At 40.5% G+C, this 22,997-nt stretch overlaps 2 protein-coding genes and 1 pseudogene across 3 annotated transcripts; 1 reads left to right on the top strand and 2 right to left on the bottom strand.

Annotated features, from left to right (window-relative positions):
• Nucleotides 1–76: 76 nt before the first annotated feature.
• On the bottom strand, nucleotides 77–15,833 carry hid1b (HID1 domain containing b). The gene is made up of 19 exons (XM_018689458.2): nucleotides 15,647–15,833; nucleotides 13,912–14,061; nucleotides 12,150–12,320; nucleotides 9,980–10,102; nucleotides 7,666–7,772; nucleotides 6,944–7,060; nucleotides 6,239–6,470; nucleotides 6,096–6,152; nucleotides 5,871–6,011; nucleotides 5,267–5,357; nucleotides 5,012–5,163; nucleotides 4,261–4,339; nucleotides 4,002–4,166; nucleotides 3,682–3,909; nucleotides 2,594–2,742; nucleotides 2,412–2,495; nucleotides 2,162–2,253; nucleotides 1,226–1,384; nucleotides 77–1,060 (listed from the first exon to the last, which is right to left on the bottom strand). Exons 1-19 carry the CDS (start codon nucleotides 15,710–15,712, stop codon nucleotides 997–999), a joined length of 2,427 nt encoding a protein of 808 aa, XP_018544974.1. The 5' UTR covers nucleotides 15,713–15,833; the 3' UTR covers nucleotides 77–996.
• On the bottom strand, nucleotides 3,099–3,207 carry LOC127139222 (uncharacterized; annotated as a pseudogene).
• A 2,286-nt stretch (nucleotides 15,834–18,119) lies between the features above and the next one.
• On the top strand, nucleotides 18,120–22,219 carry plaub (plasminogen activator, urokinase b). Of its 2 annotated transcripts, none has more exons than XM_018689378.2 (11): nucleotides 18,120–18,245; nucleotides 18,324–18,438; nucleotides 18,527–18,631; nucleotides 18,723–18,882; nucleotides 19,609–19,706; nucleotides 19,806–19,865; nucleotides 20,078–20,276; nucleotides 20,365–20,516; nucleotides 20,918–21,058; nucleotides 21,177–21,325; nucleotides 21,416–22,219. In XM_018689378.2, exons 1-11 carry the CDS (start codon nucleotides 18,180–18,182, stop codon nucleotides 21,605–21,607), a joined length of 1,437 nt encoding a protein of 478 aa, XP_018544894.1. In that variant the 5' UTR covers nucleotides 18,120–18,179; the 3' UTR covers nucleotides 21,608–22,219. The 2 variants fall into 2 exon arrangements, with proteins under 2 accessions (XP_018544894.1, XP_050922251.1); XM_051066294.1 differs by having other exon boundaries at nucleotides 21,177–21,320; nucleotides 21,416–21,583.
• The last annotated feature ends 778 nt before the right edge of the window (nucleotides 22,220–22,997 follow it).

Genomic DNA, 22,997 nt, shown 5'->3' with positions numbered 1-22,997 from the left:
TGTTTAAGTAGATAAAACCCATATAAAAACAACATGATACACATTTATGGATGATTTAGTTTATATATTAAATGGTCACACCTTTGCGTATGCGGACAGCCATGTATGCTGCTCATGTGGGGCTGTTTTTCTTTCTGTTTGAGCCCCGTACATCTAGTGAAGGAAAGCCGTAATGCTACAGAACACAGTGATATTTTACACAATAGAGTTCTTCCAGCTTGTTTGTGCTGTATTAATATAACAATACCAATACCATGTTTATGTATCCACATTCTTTTGGCCATGTAGCAAATTGAAGGAAAATGTTTTCCATGACAAAACGTCCTCTGAGCTCAAACTGATCAGTTTTTAATTCTGACAGGATAAAACACATCATATTCACCTCTCCTCTGATTTTCTTGTCCTTTCAGCAACAGAAAACATTTTCAGACATTTTGTTTGTCAGGACATGAGAGAAAAGATGTCCTCATGTCACTGAGTTTCAGTCCCCTTTTACACCATGTTTAGTTTCTTTTCAGCACAGAGTGAAAAACTTCATTACGACAGTGTCCTTCAGCCAAGAGTTTCTCATTTCCAGTAGTTCATACATGGCAAGATGAACAGAAAGCATTCAGTGTGTTCTGAGACACACCAAAAAGCTTTGTGCAAACATTCATCTTTGCACCTTAAACCACAGATTACCTTAATTATCTTTTTGGCAAAGCGAGTAATTACATGTTCAATAAATCACATCTCATGATTACGTTTGGCATTGCCTCTACTGCATCTGCTCATGATACAGGCTCCATGTAATGTATAGAGACTAATTTACTGACACACTTATACTTTACAAGAAGTAGAAGATTATCACTGCTTGTTGTCTTTAAATAAAACCAAAAAGATGTGAGATGCTCCTCTGATCAGAGCTGAGGTGTGAGGAAGTTAAACTGGCAGAACTTGTTGTTGAGTGCATGAAGGGAACCAACAGGAGTCAACTGAATGTCTTCAGCAGCTCCTCTAAATCCTCTGGATCTCAAACAGCCTTATGTCTGTGTCATACCAGACTGGCGGATCCACGTTGCTACGGCAACAAGAGTCAGAGAGGAAAAACAAGACATTGTGAAAACTCAAGAACCATGACAGACAAAAGCTTATTCAACACATGACTTGCCAGGCCAGTCTGAAATAAATCTACCAGGCTGCTTTGTTGTCCAAAAAGCAACAGGTGAGACAAACAGGTTCTTACCGTAAATAAATGACTCCCCACATGTATGTGCGGAACCACATGGCCGTGCCAGCGTTGGCTTGGTATTTTCTGATGAGTATAGGATGAGGGATGGGCAGGAGGCCAACAAGTGTCCCGTGCTGAAGGAACTTGAGGATTTCTGACTCGTCTGTCAAACCCCTGAGGACAACAACAGCTCTGATCTCATCTGGATGTGTAAGATTAAAGCTGCACTAACAATATTTTTATATCAACAATGAATCACATCACTATGTGTGAGGTGTAAGGGGTCATTCATAGTCACAACGAAACAGCAAATTATCACTAATTTCTCCTCCACATAGCTCAGAGGAAGCAACCTCTGCAGCATTTTAGCATCTTTAAAGGTGCTATAAGCTTTGCTATTGCTGCCTAGCTAACATTAGCATTAACAGCAGTTTACTTCAGCCACTGTTTAAGAGAGGAGGTTAGAATATATCCTCTGGGCAGCACTACTTCTTCATCCTCTCACACTAGACTAAGGGTAGAAAGGACACTACAGTGACTCACTATCACAAAGTTGCATTATGATATGGGATGGGATGGGGCTAGTTGGTTAGCATGCTAAAAAATCACTGATAAATCCACTGTACACCTCCTACCCAGCTTCAAATGGTAGACATCAACTGGGACTGGGAAATTATAACAGGCGTTTTCACTATTTTCTGGCATTTTATAGACAAAACAACTTCTCAGGAAAATTAATTGATAATCAAAATAATAGCCAACTACAGCCCTAAATAAAACACATCAGTGATTTACATCTTAAGTTTTGATAGAAGCGAATCCAAACACCAAACACAATTAGACCTTGTTGACACTGATGGTTGAGAAAAAAAAAAAACCCACTTAACATATATAACACAGTTATATAGAGTAATACATTTGATTTTGACTGTAAAAGTTACCATTTCTTACTTGTCAATGCAAATCTTCTCTACCTGAGGGACCAGCACTTGTAGCAGCCGCATAATAGTCTGTAGAGGAAGTTTTGCCTTCCATGACAACACCTGAGAAAACACAGGTGGTATGTTGGAGGAGGTCACGTGAACTATTCAGTGTATACAGAGCAGTTATAGTGTTAAAGAGGCACCAGATGAGAACAAAAAATAGAAAATAAATATAGATAGTAGCAACAACAGATATAGTGGAAAACACTCCTACTAACCCAGTCTGGACTGGCACTCCAGGCCACTGATGAAGACACACTTGACAACCGACTCCTTGCTGCTTCTGATTCACTGCGGTAGACCTGATGACGTAATAGAAAACACAGGAGTCATTAGGCAGGAATTAAAGACAAAACACCTAAAACAGAGTAAGAGCATCAGTGACGTGTCTTCTGTGTACCTCGTGGTCTCTCTCCGAGTTGGACTCTGTGTCACTGGCACCAGTCGTAGCACCGTTGTCTGCAGTTACCTGTGGAGATTCTGACTGTGGGACAGCAACCATGGTACCATCCTCACTCACCTGGGACTTCTCAGTTATCTTATCGATTCCTAAAGAACACAAGAGACTCTATTTTAAACTGCAGGAGTAAGAACAACATGTAAAAACATTGTTTGGGCATGTGCACGACTGTATCTACTGACATGAGAAGGGACATTAAGCAAAGTAAGCAACAGTGCCTGATAAATGTAGACTCTTTATACATGCCACTAACAGTTCTCATATTGATTATGTCAAACAATAATCTGGATTTTTCTAACAGACTTTACAGAGGAAACTTCCCAGGGCCTTACGTGTGATTGCTGAAACTGAGCATCAAGTAGCCTACAGACTGCAAAATGAAACACAGTCCTGTTTCAACTACAGAAGCAGCAGCGCCCTCTGCTGATGAAAGACGGAGAGAAAAGGCTTACAGCACCTGGTATTCCCAGGTGGCCTCCCATCCAAGTACTAACCAAGCCCAACCCTGCTAAGCTTCCGAGATCAGGCACGGTCAGAGTGGTATGGCTGTAAGCAACAGTGCTTGATGAATGTAGACTCTTACATGCTAAAACCCCACTAACAGCATATCAAAACATCTAAAGACACCACTTCTGTAGTATGAACCAATCCGTATGTAAAATAAATAAATACCTAAATATGCTACTATCGTGTTGCACATATATTGTTTTTTTTTTTTTTGGATTGAGTGCAGCAGTTGTTTTAACATAGGAATCAACAGCTGAAAATTGGATTATGCTGCAGGAGAGGTTTCACATTTTTTTGGTGCTTTCAGTGCTCAAAGAAGTACTCAGATAAAAGTAGAAAAATAACAGTGTAGGAACACTCAAGTAAAAGTCCTACACTCAAACTTTTTCAAAAGCACTGAGCAGGTTGGGTGATTTCAGAATAATGGGTATTATATTATTGAACTGCGTTTACTAATGCGTTCATGTTTACATCACTTCAATGTTGCAGCTTTAAGAGCTCTTATGCAATCAATTTTGTACCTGGAGTGGCCTCTAAGCTGGCTTTCAGGGTGCCGGGCTCAGCAGGTACAGCTGGTCTAGAGCCCTCCATGGACTCATTCTCTGCAGAGTTAGTCCTGGAAATCCCGGACTTCTTCTCCTTCTTCCTCTGCAGGGCTTTCTGAATAGACGGCGCGTCAGAAGGCAGGTTGGCTAGCTGGTGGAAGACATTTCGCTTACGGATGATGGCATACACCAGATTGCAGTTGCCTGTGAGGAAAATTTTCAGACAGATTTTCAGTTATAGGCACCATAATGGCCTACAAGGTGTTATATTGTTAAGTTCACGTCACTGTTCTCACCATCAAACTGATACTGGATGATGTTGTTGAAGACCTCCAGCAGAAAGAAGACCAGATGGTGGTTCTGTGAGGAGGAGAAGAGGAACCAGGGTGTGGTGAAGGCCTCCAGGAGATGGAGGAGCTTGTTGGCAGCCACCATGGACAGGCTCTTCAGATAAGGGGAAACTGTAGAATCACAGTAGAAATGATGGTAAAGATGAGCAGGGAGGCGTTTAAAAACTGAGCCACCAGGGGGTGATGTTTCATCTGTGGTACTCACTGTTCACTATTATTGTGAGCAGGCAGTCAAAGAGAGGCTGGAGACGCTGGTGTCCACTGGTGATGATTTTGTGGAAGATCTACACATGAAAAAGTCAGAGGAATATTTAGGAAAATACTGACTGAATTATATTTTTAGAATATTCAAGAAAATAATAATGATAATAATAATCAACATCATCATCTCTAAAATGAGATATCAACACAAAAAAGGAAAGACAACACTTATATTCTTAGATCCTTACAAAGAAAAAAGAAATATGGGAACAGTTCTTTTTTTCCTTAGCTTTCTTTCCTTAGCATAGCACCATGCCAGTAAAATTGACATGAAAATACCTTTTAGCTTAGTAAATTCATGTTAGCATGTTAACAGTCATACAGTTAGCATGTTTAAGTGCTAATGTTTACCATGTCAGGCATGTTAGTATTTTACATTGCAGACAGTTAACATGATAACATTGTAGTGTGTAACATGCTAAAGGTTAGGTGACATGGTTAGTTGCACAGCTGAGGTTGATGGAAATCCAGTAATTAGCAAAAAGTAGGAAATGTGGGCCTGCTGCACTACATGAAGTCAGATGAACAAACTGACAAAACTGTTAAGATTCATCCTGGGGATCACAAACATTCATAATATATATTTCTCTCTCAAAATATAAATATGTAAACCTAACACACGAAAAAGTGTCTTTATATACAAACTATGGGTGCTATCAGATCTATTCATAAAATGTTTCACCCCAAAAACCTACCACAATCAGGAGGTCAGCATGATTTCCTGTGAAAACAGGAATGTCCATGGGGACACGGAGAGTATACGGCTTGTTCAGTCGAACGCCAAAGTTTCTCTCTCCACTTAACAGCAGGATGATGAACACGCCAATATGCATGAGGCCCACACGAGCTGCAGACACACACAAGCAAAAAGGTGGATTCTCCAGAAACACAAACAGTAAGCTATTATATTTAATCTCTCTCACACACACAAGGTAGAGGGCATGACTCACACTGATCTGCTCTGGCATCGTTCAGGTAGAAGAGGATGGGAACCAGCATGTCCAGCACATCACTGCTCTTCAGGACAAAGAACAGGAATTTCTAAAACACACACACACACACAACAGTTCCACAAAGACACAAAAAAGTATAATCACCACTTCATGTACTACTTGCTAAGTACTATGTGCTAATAATTCCTTAACTCTGGGCTCCACATTTTAGAGATGCAAACGTAACTATTGTGTGACAGCTACAGAGTCAACACAGCAATGATTTTTCAGTGCCCAAAATCATGAATTTACTGCTCACTCCAGAGTAAACTACTGAGTAACTGTTCTATGGGAGTAGTAAATAAGTGTAAGAGGGAGGAATTGCAGACACAGTTGACAGCATAACATCAAGATTCTGTGCCAGAAGTAAGAAAACCTCATCCAAAATCCCACTGACATTTGCAATAACACACATATTTAAAAACCCTGCCTTGGAAGAGCTTTCCTTTGTAGCCAGAGAAAACTTCTTGGATGAGCAAATATTGGAAGTACTGCTGACATTTAATTTCAACAACCACTGCTTGTTGCTTCAAGACCATTCATAGGAAACTGAGCTCCACACCTTGTTGAAGTCACAGAATTTCCAGAAGAGGATCAGCAGTTCCTGGTGGAACTGGATCTTCTTGGTGGAACGAGGCAGGTAGGTCTGAACCAGAGGATTATTCAGCAGTCGAGCCAGGCCCTTGAGGATGAAGCTTAAGTCCTAATAAACCAAGTGAAAACACACTTTAACTTCCCACTGTATTATTCTTTTCAGTGCTAAATGGTTATCAGTATTCCACAGTACCTCTTCTCTGTGGATCCTGGAGAGATAATTCACAAAGAGGTTCTCAGGTCCAGCAGGCTGAAATAACACAATAATCAGTATCAGTGCTTTTATTACAGTTCATATACTATATTAACTCATGGATTCATTCATTTCCCTCGTACCTCCTGCTCCTCCTCAGGGGAGGGGGATGTGGAGGCGTCCAGGGCCTGGAGGGCGGCACTGGCGGCTGACCCAGCTTCGTGCTCCAGGGTGACGATAAGGATCTGGACCGCCTGCTCCACCAGCTGCTCCCGGTGGTCGGAAAACAGCAGGTGGTTGTACGGGATGCCATAGCCCACAGGGTCGTAGGCACACACCACGTTGAGCAGGGAGGTGAACAGAGGCAGGGCATGTCTGGGTGAAGCGGTGAAAGACAGGTGGAGGTCACCGAGTGGTCACACACAGTGGGCTATCAGAGTTTTCCATGTGTTAAGAAGTGAGGGGCTCTTCAGAGGGGCTGTCTTATGTTCCATAGTGTAGGTTAATGCATAGCAGAGGGTGACGCATGTGTATGTGTCTGTGTGTCTGTATTTGTAAATGGTAAATGGTAAATGGACTTGTCCTTGTAGCTCTAGTCGTATTTCTAGTCGCATTGTTACACTACGTGTCACATTCACCCATTCACACACACATTCATACAGCACACGAAGCGCTCTAACACATTCACACCCATTCACACACTGATGACACACATCAGTGTGTGGGGTTCAGTATCTCGCCCAAGGATACTTCAGCACGGACTGGAGGATGGGGATCTAACTGCTGACCTTTCGATCAGTGGGCGACCCGCTCTACCTCCTGAGCCATGGCCGCCCCATTTGTGTTACCTGTTGTCTGTGGAGCAGAAGAAGGCGACCCAGGGATTGATGTTTTTACGTTCAGAAGATGGAGGGAGGTACATAGCTTCAGAGAAACAGGTGAGGAGCAACTTCAGCAACTCTGTCCTGAACAAACAGGAACACAGGATGAATGGATGAAACTAAAAACATTAAGAGTTCATAACCCCATCAAGGCCATACTATCATTTAAATTTGTCAGTTTAATAACATATTTCTCAAATATATTGAAATCTGCATTGTTTACATCCATGTTCGTATCTGCTAGCAGTGTTCTTCCCTGACTTTATCTGGAGAACTATAATGTTCTTAGTGCTCTGTCACCACCAAACTGTTGATCAGTGGTGTTGTGTGAAATCAAAAAATGCCATATGGCCATCTCTATGCGTTTCATAGCTTAGCACCACATATTTGCATTATCACTCCGCAGATGGTAGGAATGTGTCACATTCATATATACATACATATACATGTGGTGTTATCATGCATATGCTAGTAGAGCGTGAGATGCAAACAAAACTGGGATGCTCATCAACACATTGCTTCATAGCACCACCAGTAGTCAAGAACTAGTGGAAAATCTGTTTAGGTAGGGTAGGTCCCTGGAATTACATTTTTAAACATACACACAAAGGAAACAAGATTGATAAAATGTTGGTAACAAACAGGAAAGCAGGGATCGTTATCCACTGCTGCTGATGCTGCAGCCTCACCTGTTGAGGTCATGGACGTAGTTTAGGGGAGGTGACTGAGCGAATCCCACCCCGGCCTCCCAGATGTACTCACAGCTGTCTATGGACCGAATGTCCTCCCCTGTATCCTGCAGCGGAGACAAGAGTTAGAAAAAGTGCACTCATGACATGTTAACATGTGCTGATGGTAACAGACGCCTTAAAATACACTATATTGTTTGTGGTTCAGTAAAATGAGTATTCCTGGGACTGTGTTCACACCTACTTCCACCATGTGATTCAACAAGTGGACTAAGCTAAGTACTCTGCTGACAGTATCTGTGTGTGACACTTCAGCACTGATAACTAGAGCCTTATGACTAGATCTGACTAGGTGCTGCTATTGTTCTTCACAAGTAAACTGACAGGAAAGGGCACCATGCCATGCACACAAAAGTTCACCGGTGTTCAAACACACACAGAAGAACTGCTTTTATGATTTTTGACTCGTCACTCCCTGAAAAGCAATGTATTACTTAAGAGCAGATCAACAAAGGAATCTCAGATTGTTTTATGAATAATTTTTAAAAGCTTGGAGAAGTGAAAAGTATTTTGTATTCTACAAGAAAAAGCTAATTCTTTGAACAATAAACACATTTTTTGTATCCCTTTAATCTTCTCTGTGAGGTTTAGGGCCCCATAGGAGAGGTCCAGACCCCTGGGTTAAGACTGCTGCAATGGTCTGTATGTTTTAGGTAAAAAGTGGGATAACTTTGGTGAAAAAGTGTTAGGTTACATGTAACTGTCATTTCAACATCTAAATGTTGATAGATAGTTTACCAGACTTTTAAAATGTTTATTAAAGTAAAGAAAAAGAAGTAATTATATTTTCCTTGAAAGGTCAAACATTCATGACACTCAGAAAATCCACTTAAGTAATGAGTTTCTGTGCTTCACATGTCAGAGGCAGGTGAGAACAAATGACAGCCGCTGGTCATTTTCCACCTTCCACTGCACGATTTCACCCACACTCCACTGAGTTTAACATTTCCTCAGGGAGGCTGTGAGGTGTGAGGAGTGGTCTGATCACAGACAGGTTGCAGCTCAGCCTTATCCTCTCACCTCCCGTGCTTGGGTGTTTGCTTAATGTGGCTAAGAAGCGTCCACCCACTTCTTCTCAGCCCAGTTAACAAACATGGCCACTCCTGCCTCTCTCTGTGTCACTCATTAACTCGAGCTACTGCCTGAGAAGGTTGTATGAAGGAGATAACAGCACACTACACCGCTACAGGGCTAAATAACAGGGACAAGGCTCTTTTATATGAGGTGTTGCTTAAGGGATAAAAGAAAGTAAACACCAAGTTGAAGTTAGCATCATTTTCTTTTTTATGTGGAAATATTATTGCATGAATAGTTAAACAATTGCTTTTTTCTGAGAGTCAGGGTGTAATTAGCCTAGCTTAGCATACGAACTGGAGGCAGGCAGCAGCTAGCCTGGCTCGCTCTGTCCAAAGTTAATATACTACTCCCATCACCTCTAAAAATATATGATATACAATGTTCCCTTTAAGCTGCACGCCTGTGCAATCGCGCACTGCTCCCACTTTCTCCGCACACAGCAAAACTACGTAGCGCATATAATTACTGTGTGCGTCTGATGTTGCTCACAGTGGTCCAAGGAATTCTCAGGGAGTTTGTGTGTATGCTCAGATACATGAAAAATTAGGGGGAACATTGGTGATATAGATAATTTATATAGTTTTTTAACCACAGCAGCAGCATTACGCAAGGAATAGCACTGTGGGTCAGTTGGCCAGTTCACCACCAGGTCCAGATCTCAACAACTATTGGACTGTCATATAATTTTGACAATAAATCCTAATGACTTGGATCGTGTGACTTTTCATCTCGTGCCTTCATCAGTTCAATATTTGACTTTGTCCATCACTTTGGTTCATGACCAAATACCTTATTACAATATTACTATATATTTCAATAAGTTACCTATTGTTTTTGCATTTCTGTTTCTGTACAGATTAAACAAATGTGTACATTTGGTTCAGAAGTATTTTTTTGCTTTTGTTAGAGAAGGTCAGCTCTAAGGCCAAATCTTTAAAAAAAACAAAAAACAACATCTATCACAAAATGTTGACTGTTCCTTTAAGCAACACCAGATGTAGAGCAGAAATGTCATCCAGTTAATAAATAAGCTCGGGGCAATGTTTTAGTAAGTCTCCTTAATTAGATACTGAATGTTGGCTGGTGTTTGGCTGCAGCTGCAGTGTGGCATCAAGAGGCCGGTGCAGACCACAGCTGAACGTCTGCTGCACAGAAATCACAGGGTGAGTGGACTCACTGGGCTGTTCTTCTTGTGGCTCTGGACGGTGAAATCTGGACAGAAGAGCAGGTCGGCGATGGCCAGCAGCAGGGATTCAGCCAGCGGTCGAGATTCATCATCATCGCCATCTTCATCCAAACGCTAGAGAGACAAGTTCAGAGATGTCACATGACACAGTTACACAAATGATTCATATTTGAATATGGAATATGCCAAGAACTAAAATGATCAACCTTGACTCTGTCCAGACTTATCCCATTTCATGAGTTTTTCCTCTGTTGAATCTTAATTTGCAAAGAAACAACTAATTCTAGCTGATCACATGAATGCAACAGGACACATCAGTCATCAGTCTGCTCCTCTATCAGCTGTCACTGATTCCCAAACTGAAACTCGTCAGACACAGGAAAGCAATATTCATTAAACAGTCTTAAAGACACAGGAACAGTGACCTTGTTTATTCCTGCAGTTACAGTGAAAAACCAGACAGGTTTCCTTCTTGAGATACTGAACATTTTCCTCTCATTACTTTTCTGATTTGTGTAGTTTTAGGCACAAAAACACCAGAAACTACAGCCTCAGAAATCAGCACCTACTGCCTCGTCACCATTACAGGTGTTGATTAGTATTAATAGTTATTCTGTCCACACCCAGTATTTCCCTGCAGAACAACAAACTGAATTCATACGATTACAAACAGCGCATTAGCCTGATTCAACTGCTGCAGCTCTGCTTTTTACCTCAGTCCCACACTTTAATTAAGGGACATCCAATCCTTCCTTAATTCAGCCACTGGCCAGCGGGAGGGGGAGATACAATATGGCCAGTGTTTGGACTGTGGTCCCCGGCCGACCAGGTAACCAGAGAACCAGCAGCCGTCAGGAGGACGAGGGGGAGAGGTGGGAGAGGAGGGAGGGGGTGGTTGGCTTTGGACAGTGACCTCAACAGCATCAACAGCAGCAGCAGCAGTCTCATGTTACACTCCATATCCTGCTCTGAAAATCAGGCAGCACCATCACTTCTAAGCGGTGTAGATTATTAGAGCTGAGAAGCTCAAAGGGCTTCAAATCCTCAGATGTGTGCAGAGCTGAATGGCTGCTGATGGAGTAAACTCCACAAACTGTCTGCAGAGGGATAGGATTCCTCTGTCAGCTGCTTGTCTCAGGCAGCAGAGGTTTTGTACAACAACTGCAGCTGTGAATCAGATCAGTCTGAAGGCTTTTTTCATGATTTCTTTCATTAAATGTCTACCAGTTGTGTTGAATAAGCAAAAAAAAAAAAAAAAGAATTAAAATTACAATTCATTCTTCTATGGTAAAAATACAGATTATAGCTGCTTCAAAGATACCCTGTGGGGTTTTCTTCTAAACAAAGAAAGTTGTGTTTACATTCTGTTTCTTAGCCAAACACACTGCGTGAATCTTTGAGCAGCAAATATGTTGAATGCAGCCACTTCCTCATAAAGCTGCTTTTTGTAAATATTCTGAAACCTGCATTGTTTATTTCTCCTCCTCCTTTTCCCATGCCGTTTGCTACCTTCTTTGAGTTTTGGTTTAGCCACTCCAGCAGCAGTGCTGGTATGTTGGCCCACTACTTTGGTTCAGATCTGAAACCCTGTTTCTTTCTTTTTTTTTTTGCCAAAGGTTGTGTCAACATGTTAATGTAATTAATCTCTGTCTCCACATCAAACAGAAAACAGCTCTGCCAGTTAATGCCTTCCTGTCAATTAAAAGTATGAAAACAGTCATTTAGATAATAAGAATGAGGAAGAAAGAGGCTGAAGAGACACAGCTTTCGGGTCTTACAGTAAATACAGCATGGGCGCACACACACACACACACACACAAGCTGGTTTGTAATTTAACTTGTAGAAACAGGGCTAGTTGCTTCCTCAATGCATTCCTTTTGTATTACAGTCCACTCACAGAACTTAAGTAGATCACAGCATCACATTCTCTTTCACCAGCTGAGATCATTTACGAACTTAACTGTGACCACTCTGCAGTTTCCAGCCTCCACAGTGCTGAATCTTTACACTTATCATGATTACTGAGCAGAGGGAGCCAGACTGAGTGTCAAACAGGAAGTGACACTGCAGAGAATGGTGCAGCATGAGTGTTTGTGAAGGATGGCCTGGCATCTCTGCACCACCTCCTGTGAGAGATTTAGTGTCATGTCAGACTCATACCCCTGCTCTGCCAGCTCCGGGCACGGTGGACCAGAAGAAGCCTCTCCAGTCGGCGTCCTCGAAGATGTAGGGCAGGATGCGGGTGAGCAGGCGGGTGCAGTTCAGGACAATCTGACGCTCTCTCTCTGAGGGGCAGCCCGACTCCGCGCCCTGGACCAACCTCTCCACTGCCTGAGAAAAAAAAAAAAAACACAAACCGTGAGGCTGTACTGATGCTTTTAAAGTCATCACAGGGTCAAATAAAGACGATCACCAGCAAAAAGAAAATTTTTAATTTCAAGTATTTTTAAATAGTTCCATTGATTTCTGTGATAAGATTCCTTGATTCAAGTATAACATTCTTTGTACAGTGTACACATCATATGAGGTCCAAGGAACACTGGATCCAGACTTCACATTCACCCAAAAAAACTTTTCAATTAATTGCAATTGGATATTTGTCAGGTTATAGGCAGTCCCCTCTGTCCTTGAGTACAGGCCGTAACAGCCCCTTTAATCACATATATTATATGTGTTGTAGCTGTGTAGTGAAAAGCAGAGTGATATGAAAAAGTTTCATGAGTCTAAGAGGAAGGAGAAATGTCTTAACCCATAAAGGAGTACAGACACAGCCTTCAGTGCATCTAAAAAAATAAAAATCACTAAACCGGACGTTAAATGCATGTGGGCTGGACAGTCCAGATCTGATATTACAGGTTAAAGTAACATTTTGACTGCAGGTTGTTTAGTTCTGACTGAGTAGTTTTAAATTGTGGTGACGCTATTTTATTTTTTTCACCACCAGGGAAACAAAAAAGGAGAAAAGCAAGTAAACAAGAGAGAGAATAAATTAGCTAAACCATGAGGTGGGTGACAGAAGAAATATGAGAACTGCTGACAAAGTCTTTTAACAGTTATCAAATGATGTGCTTTCATTACTGTGCATCGCTTAATACATATTATTCAAATATATATATGCATAAAAATGCTAATTAGCATTTTTTGACACTAGCTCTGGTATGATACTTGGATTTTAGTATAAAACCAAACCTCATTTTGAGAGATATAAGTCATTCATACAGAAGCAGAACAAGACCATTAAAAAACTGATTTAAATCAAAAAAGGAACAGAATCAGAAATTCAAAGCCAACTTTCAGACTGTTTGACACAGAGCTGTAAACTTGTGATTAAAGTCACAAAAATGAGAGGCAGAGATGTTGACAGCTGGGAGACTTGACTTCCTACAGTTTGAATTGAGAGTAAAAACATTCCTTGTCAAGTTTAGACCTTGTAAAATTTTAAAATGTCTGCCAGCCAGGCCTTACATTGGCACACATCTTAAAAACTGAATTATTAGGCCTTTGGACTGAACTTTGATCCAATTACATAAACATGCTTATGTAGACTTGTGACTTGACTCTGACTTGTCATTAAAGACATGAAAGCAGCTCAGACATTTTGGTTGGTGTCAACAAAGTATTCAGAATCTGACCCTAGTTAGAGCGTATTTACTTAATTTCAGTTAAAAATTGTTCTTTATTTCAAGAAATCTTGAAACTTGTGTCTTTATTTCACTTTTTCTCATCTGTTATATGCTTTAACATAAATGACCTTTAACCTTTACAACCTGACACTCACAGTGTGGGAACAACAAACAGCAGCATTCCTTTCACCCTGACTGTATCCAGGATGGATCAAGGCATAAAGACTCCTCGCTGCCTGTAACTACTAACACCTGACAGATGACATCCTGTTGGGGGCGGGGGGGTCTGTGCAGGTTACCTTGTAGCAGAGGGTTGCCAGGTTTGACGGAGACTCCTCTCTGACGGCTCTGATCTCAGCTGCCGGCACCAGGGCGAAAACATCCTGGACGGTGGTGGAGGCGTCGACCCAGAACTGATCCCAGAAGGCATCGTCTGTGGCTTCAACAGGCTGCAGGAGAGGACACACAATCAGTCTGTGTACAGCGTGTGTGTGTGTGTGTGTGTGTGTATGTACAGCTGTTTGGGCAAATTCCATGTTTTGTTCATTTTTGAAGAGAGGGAAATACCTGCAGCAAACAGACTTCAGACATGAGCCTTTGCTTCAAATGTTAATGCATTGTTACTTTAGATTTCATCAACTTAAAAAACACGCAACATCCATGGGCTCCTGTCAGCAACTGCCTGAGGGTCTGGACATGAAGTTAACCGATGCTACAAAGCAGAGGAGGCTATAATAAATGTTGTGGAAGTCAAGACAAGATCTGGAAAATCAAGAATATTTCCAGATAAAACTGCAGCCCTGCAGGGCAGAGAGGCAAAGCCAATCACCACAGGTTTGTTTGGAGAAAAAAAAGCAGCAATACAAAACCTTGTCAACTATTGAGCATGGGGGTGGAAATGTTCTGGTTTGGGTTTGTTTGAAACATCTCAAAGACAGAGGGGAGAACAGATTTCACTGAATATCAGTAGATTCTGGAGGCAAATGTCCCGCAGTCAGTCAAGCAGATATCAAAATCCACCATGAACTACTTCAATTAACACAAGCTGAACCTGCTGGATTGGCCCCGACAGAGAACCATCACCTCTGTCCACAGCAGCCTCATCCCTGAGCTCTAAGCTCACAGCGAGGACAGCAGCTGTGATTCTGCAGACACTACTTCATAGATTATTCATGACACAGCAGCTAAATATAAATGAAAACAGAATGTAATATTGCTAATCATCATCATGAAATCAACAGAGCTCTTGAAATTATGATGGTGTTCATGACTTTTTATGTTAATTTAAAACCTTTTCCATTTATAAAAGTGAATTTATTACAGACAAACTGTTATCCGCCACTTTACTGTAATTACTTCCTATTTCCTCTTTGATAGTTTTATCCCTGAAATGTGGTGGGAAGTAAGTTTTAAGTTAGGGTTAGGGTCAGTCTGCTTCATCTAAACTATTAATGTTTCATATTTTTGTTTGACTTAAATGATCAGTTATCATAATAAGTGCAGATTACCTTTCTGTCAGTTGACTAAACTAACTGTTGCAGCTTTAAGTCACATACACACAGCACTGAGTAACAGCTGGTAACAGCTCATGTATCTACTTAGTTCCACCTTAAATGCACCTGTCAGATACGCATCTCTGCTGCCTGTTAAAAAAAGACTTATTAAAACAAACATTTTTCAGAGCACGTGCGACATGTTCAAGTTACTTAAGGATCATTTAACTAAATAAATAAGAAATGCTGAAGACCCAGTTTATCCAGAGGCAAAAACGAACGTTTTCTGCCTCTAAAAGTGCAAAAATAATGACATTAACAGAAATATTCCAGGAAGTAAAAGTAGTTCTTGTCTGAAAATCCTCATTTCTTATCAGACTGCAGTGTTTTTCTCTTGTTTTCCTCTCCACTTCGTGTTATCAGGACTGCAGTTCGGGCTACCATCTGGTACCAACTTTATCTCCACAGCCTGAAATTAAACCACAACCGACGCGCTCCGCCGCACGTTTCAGTATTTTATTCTAGAATAAAGCGAACAGACCTGTGTTTTGGTGGTGAGCTGAATCACCGCCTTCCTGAAGTGAAGCTTGCTGTCGGCGTTTCCCATTTTCTGTCACAAACCTCCTGCTGTCTGTTTGACTCCGCGTTAACACTGAGTCGCCGTAAAGGAGGATAATCTCTCTCATCCACCGCTCACGGCCGCTCTGCGTTACTGGCGCGTTCAGCTGCTGCTCGGAAACTACAGCTTCAAATCTGTGTACGTCGAATACACCTGCTGCTGTTGTTTATGTAGCCTTGTATCCACATCATTAAACACTTAAACAAAATAAATAAAAGAAAACACTGACAATGACAGTTACCACCACAACAAATTCAGAAAATTAAAGCAAAACAACAAAAACCCAAAAATCGCATTTGATTTAAATTAAAATGTTTTTATAATACCCAAAAAAAATAAAGGTAAACCACATTGCCTTGATGTGGTTGTTACCTTATGCTTTAGCTTTATGTACATAAAACATAACAAAAGTGTTCTACATGTCATAAACAAAAAACTATGTTAGCGAAATAATTCAGTAAACAAATAAAAGTACATCGAAAACATCAACAATGAAATAAGAAAAACTGTAAAATAAACAAATCTAACTTACTGTAAATGTAAAAATTACAATTTTTGCTTCTGACCTAATGCAACACACCGTGTTTGTCTCTCCTGTTTCTCAATCTACTTAATGTGTTTGACAATTCCTACGGCACTTTAATGTAACGTCGGACAAGCAGGATCCAAACTAGGCAACTTCCGGGATCCTAATGTACATATTTGCTTTCATTCACACTACGTATTGTTAAAAAAATAAAAATAAAAAAAAATAAATAAAAAAAAAAGAGTTTAAATTTACATATGAAACAAGAATGATGATGACAGTGCCTTTTGTCATCAAATGTAGCATTATGGTAGTTGTTTTGTGATTTTTCTCCTGCTTTCCTCACCAGTTTAATTGTCCAAAATGAGACAGTGAAGTGGACATGGGTCCATCATGATACTTCAGGTACAATCAGGATAAATGAGTTCTGATATTAACAGAGCAACAGTGACATCCAGTGACTTCATCTTGTCCCCAGACCTCACTGAAAAACAAACCAATTAGGCAAATACAACAGCAGTCAGTGTCTTCAAATCCACTTTAGATTTATGTTATCAGTTATCAATTAAATGTGTTGTATTAAAAATACACTGAATACTTAAAATTCTGACTGAAAGGAACAAAAGATAATTAAGCACAATGTCTTTCCTCCTTTTTTCCCTGTACAATAGTTCAATACTTATACTTAATAAATAATAATATTTAAAATAACATACCTAACAGCTGCTCTGGCACTGTTTTTTATTTTTATACTCATTTCACTTTCATTCTCTCTATTAGAAAAGTAACACAGTGAGTTTATTCTTACTGTGTACAGCATTTTAAAATGAAACAATTCACAGGCAAAAATCATTTCTGAGTTCGACACAGCAATTTAAAATCTACAGTCTTTTTATAATCTTAACTCTGGGTCTTGGGTTGGTGACCATGAATAAATCTGTGATCATTGTTTATTGTTACGATTGTTATGACAGGAAAACAAAGATCTACATAAAAAATCTACAAAAAATTATGCCAATAATTTCACAGTAACAACGTAAATAAATCAGTTTAAACCATACTGCACTTCTTGGATATAGACCCTGAAAAAACACAGAATTTATCAGAATTTAACTAAAATAAAATGCATAAAGACTCCAGGCAAAACACAGCATTCACATACAATTAAAAGATTATATACGACACATTTAAATGAATACAGGAACAAACAAACAAAGAAGTAAAATCATAAATAAATGAAACATTTCTGAGTCAGATTCGTTTTGTTTCAGATTTTTAAAGTTGCTTGTGTTTTTTTCTGTTTGCAGATGCTCCTATAACAAAGTCCAAATGTATTATCTGGCTGTGAATATTTTAAAAGCACATTACAGACACCTCATGACCTAACATTAGACACCCATTAAGGACTGAAACCATTTCTTCTTCATTTAGTCATTATTAGTTCATGGACCAGTATCAGTTTCCCAACAGATGTTGTGTTGTCACTGCTGAGACTTTCTGAGGCGTCACAGGACATGGAAACAAAAATGCCGTGGGTTTGTTATTTCCAGACAGTTACAAACATATTTAAAGAGCTTATCTCATCACTGATCTAGATTCATTTTAATCCAGAATCTGTAAAATTCACCATGTAAACAGCTGCAGCTCTGATCTGATCTCACAGTGTCTGACATACCAGAGTTATTGATATGCTTCCTGAGAATTAATGAAGTGGATTAACAGCTCTGACTCATTCACTCGCCCTTGCAAACACCTATTTCTTCACACCAAATCAAATGTCTGAGAACTCCTCAGCCAATCACGTTCCCCCCCCCCCCTGCCCCCCTGCACGCAGGAGACAAAACAGAATAAACCCTGAGGAGCCTCTCATACAACTCTCTGCAAGCACGCTCATGCAAAGTCTGCTTGGATTTCAGTCAGCGAGGCGACATGATAGCGACGAAAAACTTTGGTGTTTTAATATGGACCCTGGCAGCCCTGACAACAATTGAAGCTGTAAGGACATTTTTATCTTACTTATGGAGAGAATTTGCTTTAATTTTCATGAATTTATCAGACTTTTTATACTTTCAGGGCTCGTGGAGTGAAGGTTCTGTTTTTTCCTCCTCCGCCTCATCCTCCTCAGCCTTCTCATCTTCGTCCTCCTCGTCCTTCTCATCCTCATTCTCCTCTTCCGTTGAAAGTTCAGGTGAGAAACCCTAAATTTTCTCAAGGCGTTCTGGTTCTGTACATTGGGTTCAGGCTGTATTGAGCATGTGTGTCATTTCACTGGTTAGGTGGGATCTGTCTTAATGGAGGCACCTCTGTCCCATCCCTGACGACTCGTGAACACATGTTTTGTTTATGTGCTGATGGTTTTGAGGGAAGACAATGTGAAACAGGTGAGGAGCTTAACTACAAGCCAAACTGTTTTCTTTGTTTTCACATTTTTCATCCAAAAAAAACAATAACAAACCCCTGCTGTTTCTTTAGCAAAACTACTCGGTCCTCACTGTTATGAGGGTGTAGGGTTGTACTACAAAGGCACGGTGTCTTCATCAAAGACTGGAAGAACATGCGAGGAGTGGGATTTGGACACCAGGCAGCGATACATGTCTTCAGATGTGAATGCAGGGAAGCACAACTACTGCAGGTAGGCTGATAAAACATATTTTGGCTTTGCATTCACTGACGTCCACTGGTCACTGCTCACTAATGCTGTCTACAGATTGACTAATGGATCTGCACACATTTACTTGAACTCAGTCACACAGGCTTATGGTCCTCCTCGGCTGCTGCGTTCCTCCAAGGATCGTCTTTGGCATTACCACACAAGGCATTCTCAGTCCAGACTGTTCTTGTTTGTGGTTTGAGCTCAAAAATACAACCAATACAACAACAAGAGTATCCCACTCTACCTTCAAGAATATCTTGAAGAGTCATCTCTTCTGAGAGTACCTCCTCTACCACTCACCTCTAACACCCTAAGTAGCTCTTTCTGTGGACCTCTTTAACTGATCTCCTTGAACCTTGTCTTATTTAACAAATGTAGGGTTTACTTCAAGGTCTCCTAATGCACTGAAGCTTTGGTGTTGTCCCACACTATGTTGCTTTGAGGGTCTGCCAAATGAGTATATGTAATCTGAAATAAATAAGTTATGTTGTGGACAGTAGTAGCTCAGGTGATTGAGCAGATTGAACATCAATCCTTGGAGGTTTGATGGCCAAAATAATTTCCTCCAAATTTCAGTTTCCTCTTTAAAAAAAGAGACCTTATATGGTATTAAAAAGTCCTAAATTTAATTAGCTATGGTCTTAAATCCTGGTACACTTTGTGGGTAACCAAAAACGTTTGATGGATTTTATGTTCTTCCCACAGAAATCTTTACTTCAGACGTCGTCCGTGGTGCTATGTTCGGAGAAACCACCGGCTGGTGTGGGAGTACTGTAATATCCCACATTGTGGCTCAGAGTCAGGTAAGTTCATGTTCTCTCTACAGTCTCCAAGAAAATCTAATCCAGAGTGCATGCTTCACCAGAGTTAAAAAAAAAACATCTCTAATCTCATACTTCCAGCTCCACCTTCACCTTCACCTTCACCTTTACCTTCACCTGTACCCACAGAGTCACAGCCAGGTGAGTTCACCACCTTACTGAACAGTAAATGTTGACTGTAAGGCTTAGGAGTTGGCAGAAATGGCTGATCAGGGTTAGGGAATAGAGAAAAATAGATAGGGGAACAGACCTCATCACACCGTCTGCTCCTTAACATCCACTCTTACTGAATTAATTGTGTCCCATTTTCATGCTTTTCCCTCAACTGTTTTGAACTCTGTTTAATCCCCCAGCTGCAGAGTTGACATGTGGCCAGCGCACCCAAAGAAAGCTGATGAAAATCGTGGGTGGAACAGTTGCCACTGTGGAATCCCACCCGTGGGTTGCTGCCATATTTTGGCGCAGCAAATCCAAAGAGAAGGTTTTCCGCTGTGGGGGGAGTCTGATCTCCTCCTGCTGGGTCCTCACAGCTGCCCACTGTTTCCCAGACGGGTAGGAAGTGAGGTCATTTACTGTAACCATGGCAGGTGCTGGAGAAGAGCAGGATGATCGGACTGATTGTTGTGAATTTGCCTTTCAGCTCAAACACCAAAGAGCGCCGCTTCTCCGTCATCCTGGGGAAAAATGCTCTGAATGAAACAGACCTGACTGTGGAGCAAAGATTCAGGGTGGAAAAAATCATCATCCATGAGGGGTTTGACAACAGTGAAGGCAGCTTCAACCACGACATCGGTATGAACATGCCTCTGAATAACAATCTGTGATGTGGTTTTTTCCATAAAAAAAACAGTTTGCCTCCTGCCTTCATACAGAATCTATGAATATTCAATTATTGTTTGGTTCAAAAAGTCCTACCTATCATTTTCAATGCATGTGCAATGCAGAGTTCAAGTTTCCAAATCACTCTTGTGTAAGTTGCAAATTAGACCAGGATTGGCTTCCTGGCTACTTGTGATGACAAATCATGCTCGCAGATACACACCTCAGACATAGAGTGCAGAGAAACTTTTAATCTTCAGGAGATGAATTTAAAAAGAGAAACTCTGCACATGCATCATTCATTAAGGAGACTTTAAATGTGGATGATGGTGTAATGTAATCAAAGCAGTAAGTCATTTGTAACTGTCTTGCAGCTCTGATGAAGCTGAGGGCCAATCAAGGTAAGTGTGCAGTAGAGAGTGACTCTGTGAGGACGGTCTGCCTGCCACCACCTCAGCAGCGACTCCAGCCTGGTGTCACCTGTGAGATTGCTGGATATGGGAAAGAGAAATATGGTGAGGAGAGTCCTCTGAATGCTGTTGAGCTATCTGACTGCAATTTACAGAAAAGATTATGTTCATCCAGTTTAGCCCAAAATTGTTGGAGGTATTTAACAGCTTTTCTTCTTCCCAGCTTTGTGGTACAGGTCTCAGTACCTCAGAGAGGCTCAGGTGAACCTCCTCGCAGACGATGTGTGTCGACACAAGGACTATTATGAAAACATGATCACTGACAACATGTTTTGTGCTGGTCGTCCTGACTGGAGCCAAGATGCCTGTGAGGTATTCCTACATGTCTGGACTTGATTAGGCTGTACTTCCACAGATCCACTTTGCTGATTTCCTTTAATACTGCATGTCTCCTTCCCACAGGGAGACTCAGGAGGGCCTCTGGTGTGTGAGGTCGACAACAGGCTCTTCCAGTTTGGAGTTATCAGCTGGGGTGACGGCTGCGCAAAGGAGTTTCGACCCGGTGTTTACACCAGAGTGACCAATTATAACAGATGGATTGACGAAAAGACCAATCTGTCCATCACTGCTGGAGCCATGTTCCCTCAGAAGTGAGACTGTTAGCTGAGGACACAAACTGTGGCTGGAACAACTAACTGCAGCACCAATGTGTATTAATCCTCTACTGAAAATAGTCCATGACAAGTAGTTCCTCCTGTTTGAGTAACATTTTATTAAAAAGAACAGTGCCCAGCTGTTTAAGAAGATTTCTGAGCTTAAAATCAAAACTCTATATTTGTGAGCAGTTTTATGAAAATCCTCACATGAAGCAGTGGGCCTGGACCCGAGAACCGCAGACAGGTTAAGGAAGTCAGAAAGTATGAGAGTCAGACTAACACATTGTGGTTTTGGTCTTTTTAGGGATCTGTAGATGATCAGAAAAATATTGAATATTATATAAGGATGAGTGGTTTTATTTTACAACATTTGCTACATGTCATGTATAATTTACATGACAGAAATAAATGGAAACCCATGGCCACCTAGAATGGAGCACTAATATCATGTACAACATGCATCTGAAAATGGTTCGCAAAATATAAAGGGGACACGATTGGTGTTTTCTTTTTTTTTTTTTTTTTAAGTCCTTTAACCTATTTTTCAAGCTTTTTTTTATTTATTGTTTTGTTTGGTAAAGAAATTTAATATCACACATACAGTATAATGTAGCTTCAGTACCAGCGTATTTGCACTTGTTGAAATCAAAGTTGTTCTATGGTAGTTGGGATTTTTTGCTCTGAATGTCTGGCTTTTATTTCTATATTCTATAGAGAAAGGATTTTCAGATATAGATCCTATTTTAATATTTTTGTATAATATTCATTGAAGATTTTATCTACAAAGATCCATGTGAACATATTGTCTTCAGTGAGGGAAACATACACAACCAAACTGTTGCATATATACTTTGTAAGCTTTTAACTGTTAAATCAATTTTCTGTGAAGTAAAATCTGTTGTTTTGTGTCCCATAACTGCTGCTTCCATCTCTCTGGAAGGTTGAAAAAGGGTTATTAACAGGTTGTCACATTCTTAGTGCTGACATTAATTAAAATAATGATCAGGATAAAATCACTTGTACAGAATCATGTCACAGGCTTGCCATGATGTTTGTACTGGGTTATATTGTACATATTTTATATTGTGTATGTTCTATATTTTCATGTGTTTTACACCAGAGCCTCAACAGAAATGACTGTTAAACATCTGCATCAGTACATCAATAAAGTGGACAAATATCTGAAATAAACAAAGAAAGTATTTTTCTTTATAACTGGCATCACTGACAAAACATATGCATACATGTAACAAAAAACCAAGATAATGTTTTGATGCAAACTTCACACAAGTGATATCATAACCGATAATCTTACCAATTATCTTTCTTCAAATTCATGTAATGGCTGATGGTTGTCCAATAATGCTCTGTATATAGTATATACTATA

The sequence above is a fragment of the Lates calcarifer genome, linkage group LG23, assembly GCF_001640805.2.
Source record: "Lates calcarifer isolate ASB-BC8 linkage group LG23, TLL_Latcal_v3, whole genome shotgun sequence".
NCBI classification, from domain to species: domain Eukaryota; kingdom Metazoa; phylum Chordata; class Actinopteri; family Centropomidae; genus Lates; species Lates calcarifer.
The sequence above is the reverse complement of the archived record's forward strand: the minus strand, read 5'-3'. Positions and strand labels throughout refer to the sequence as shown.

Bases quoted from the DNA above. Each gene is read 5' to 3' on its own strand.
- hid1b (XM_018689458.2), bottom strand. From the start codon at position 15,712: ATGGGAAACGCCGACAGCAAGCTTCACTTCAGGAAGGCGGTGATTCAG. The intron at 7,061-7,665 runs GTGAGGCTGCAG...CTGTTTGTTCAG, and splicing joins TACGTCCATGACCTCAACAG to GACAGAGTTGCTGAAGTTGC. The intron at 2,743-3,681 runs GTACAAAATTGA...TGTGTTCTTTAG, and splicing joins CAGCTTAGAGGCCACTCCAG to GAATCGATAAGATAACTGAG.
- plaub (XM_018689378.2), top strand. From the start codon at position 18,180: ATGATAGCGACGAAAAACTTTGGTGTTTTAATATGGACCCTGGCAGCC. The intron at 20,517-20,917 runs GTATGAACATGC...ACTGTCTTGCAG, and splicing joins CAGCTTCAACCACGACATCG to CTCTGATGAAGCTGAGGGCC. The intron at 21,059-21,176 runs GTGAGGAGAGTC...TCTTCTTCCCAG, and splicing joins ATATGGGAAAGAGAAATATG to CTTTGTGGTACAGGTCTCAG.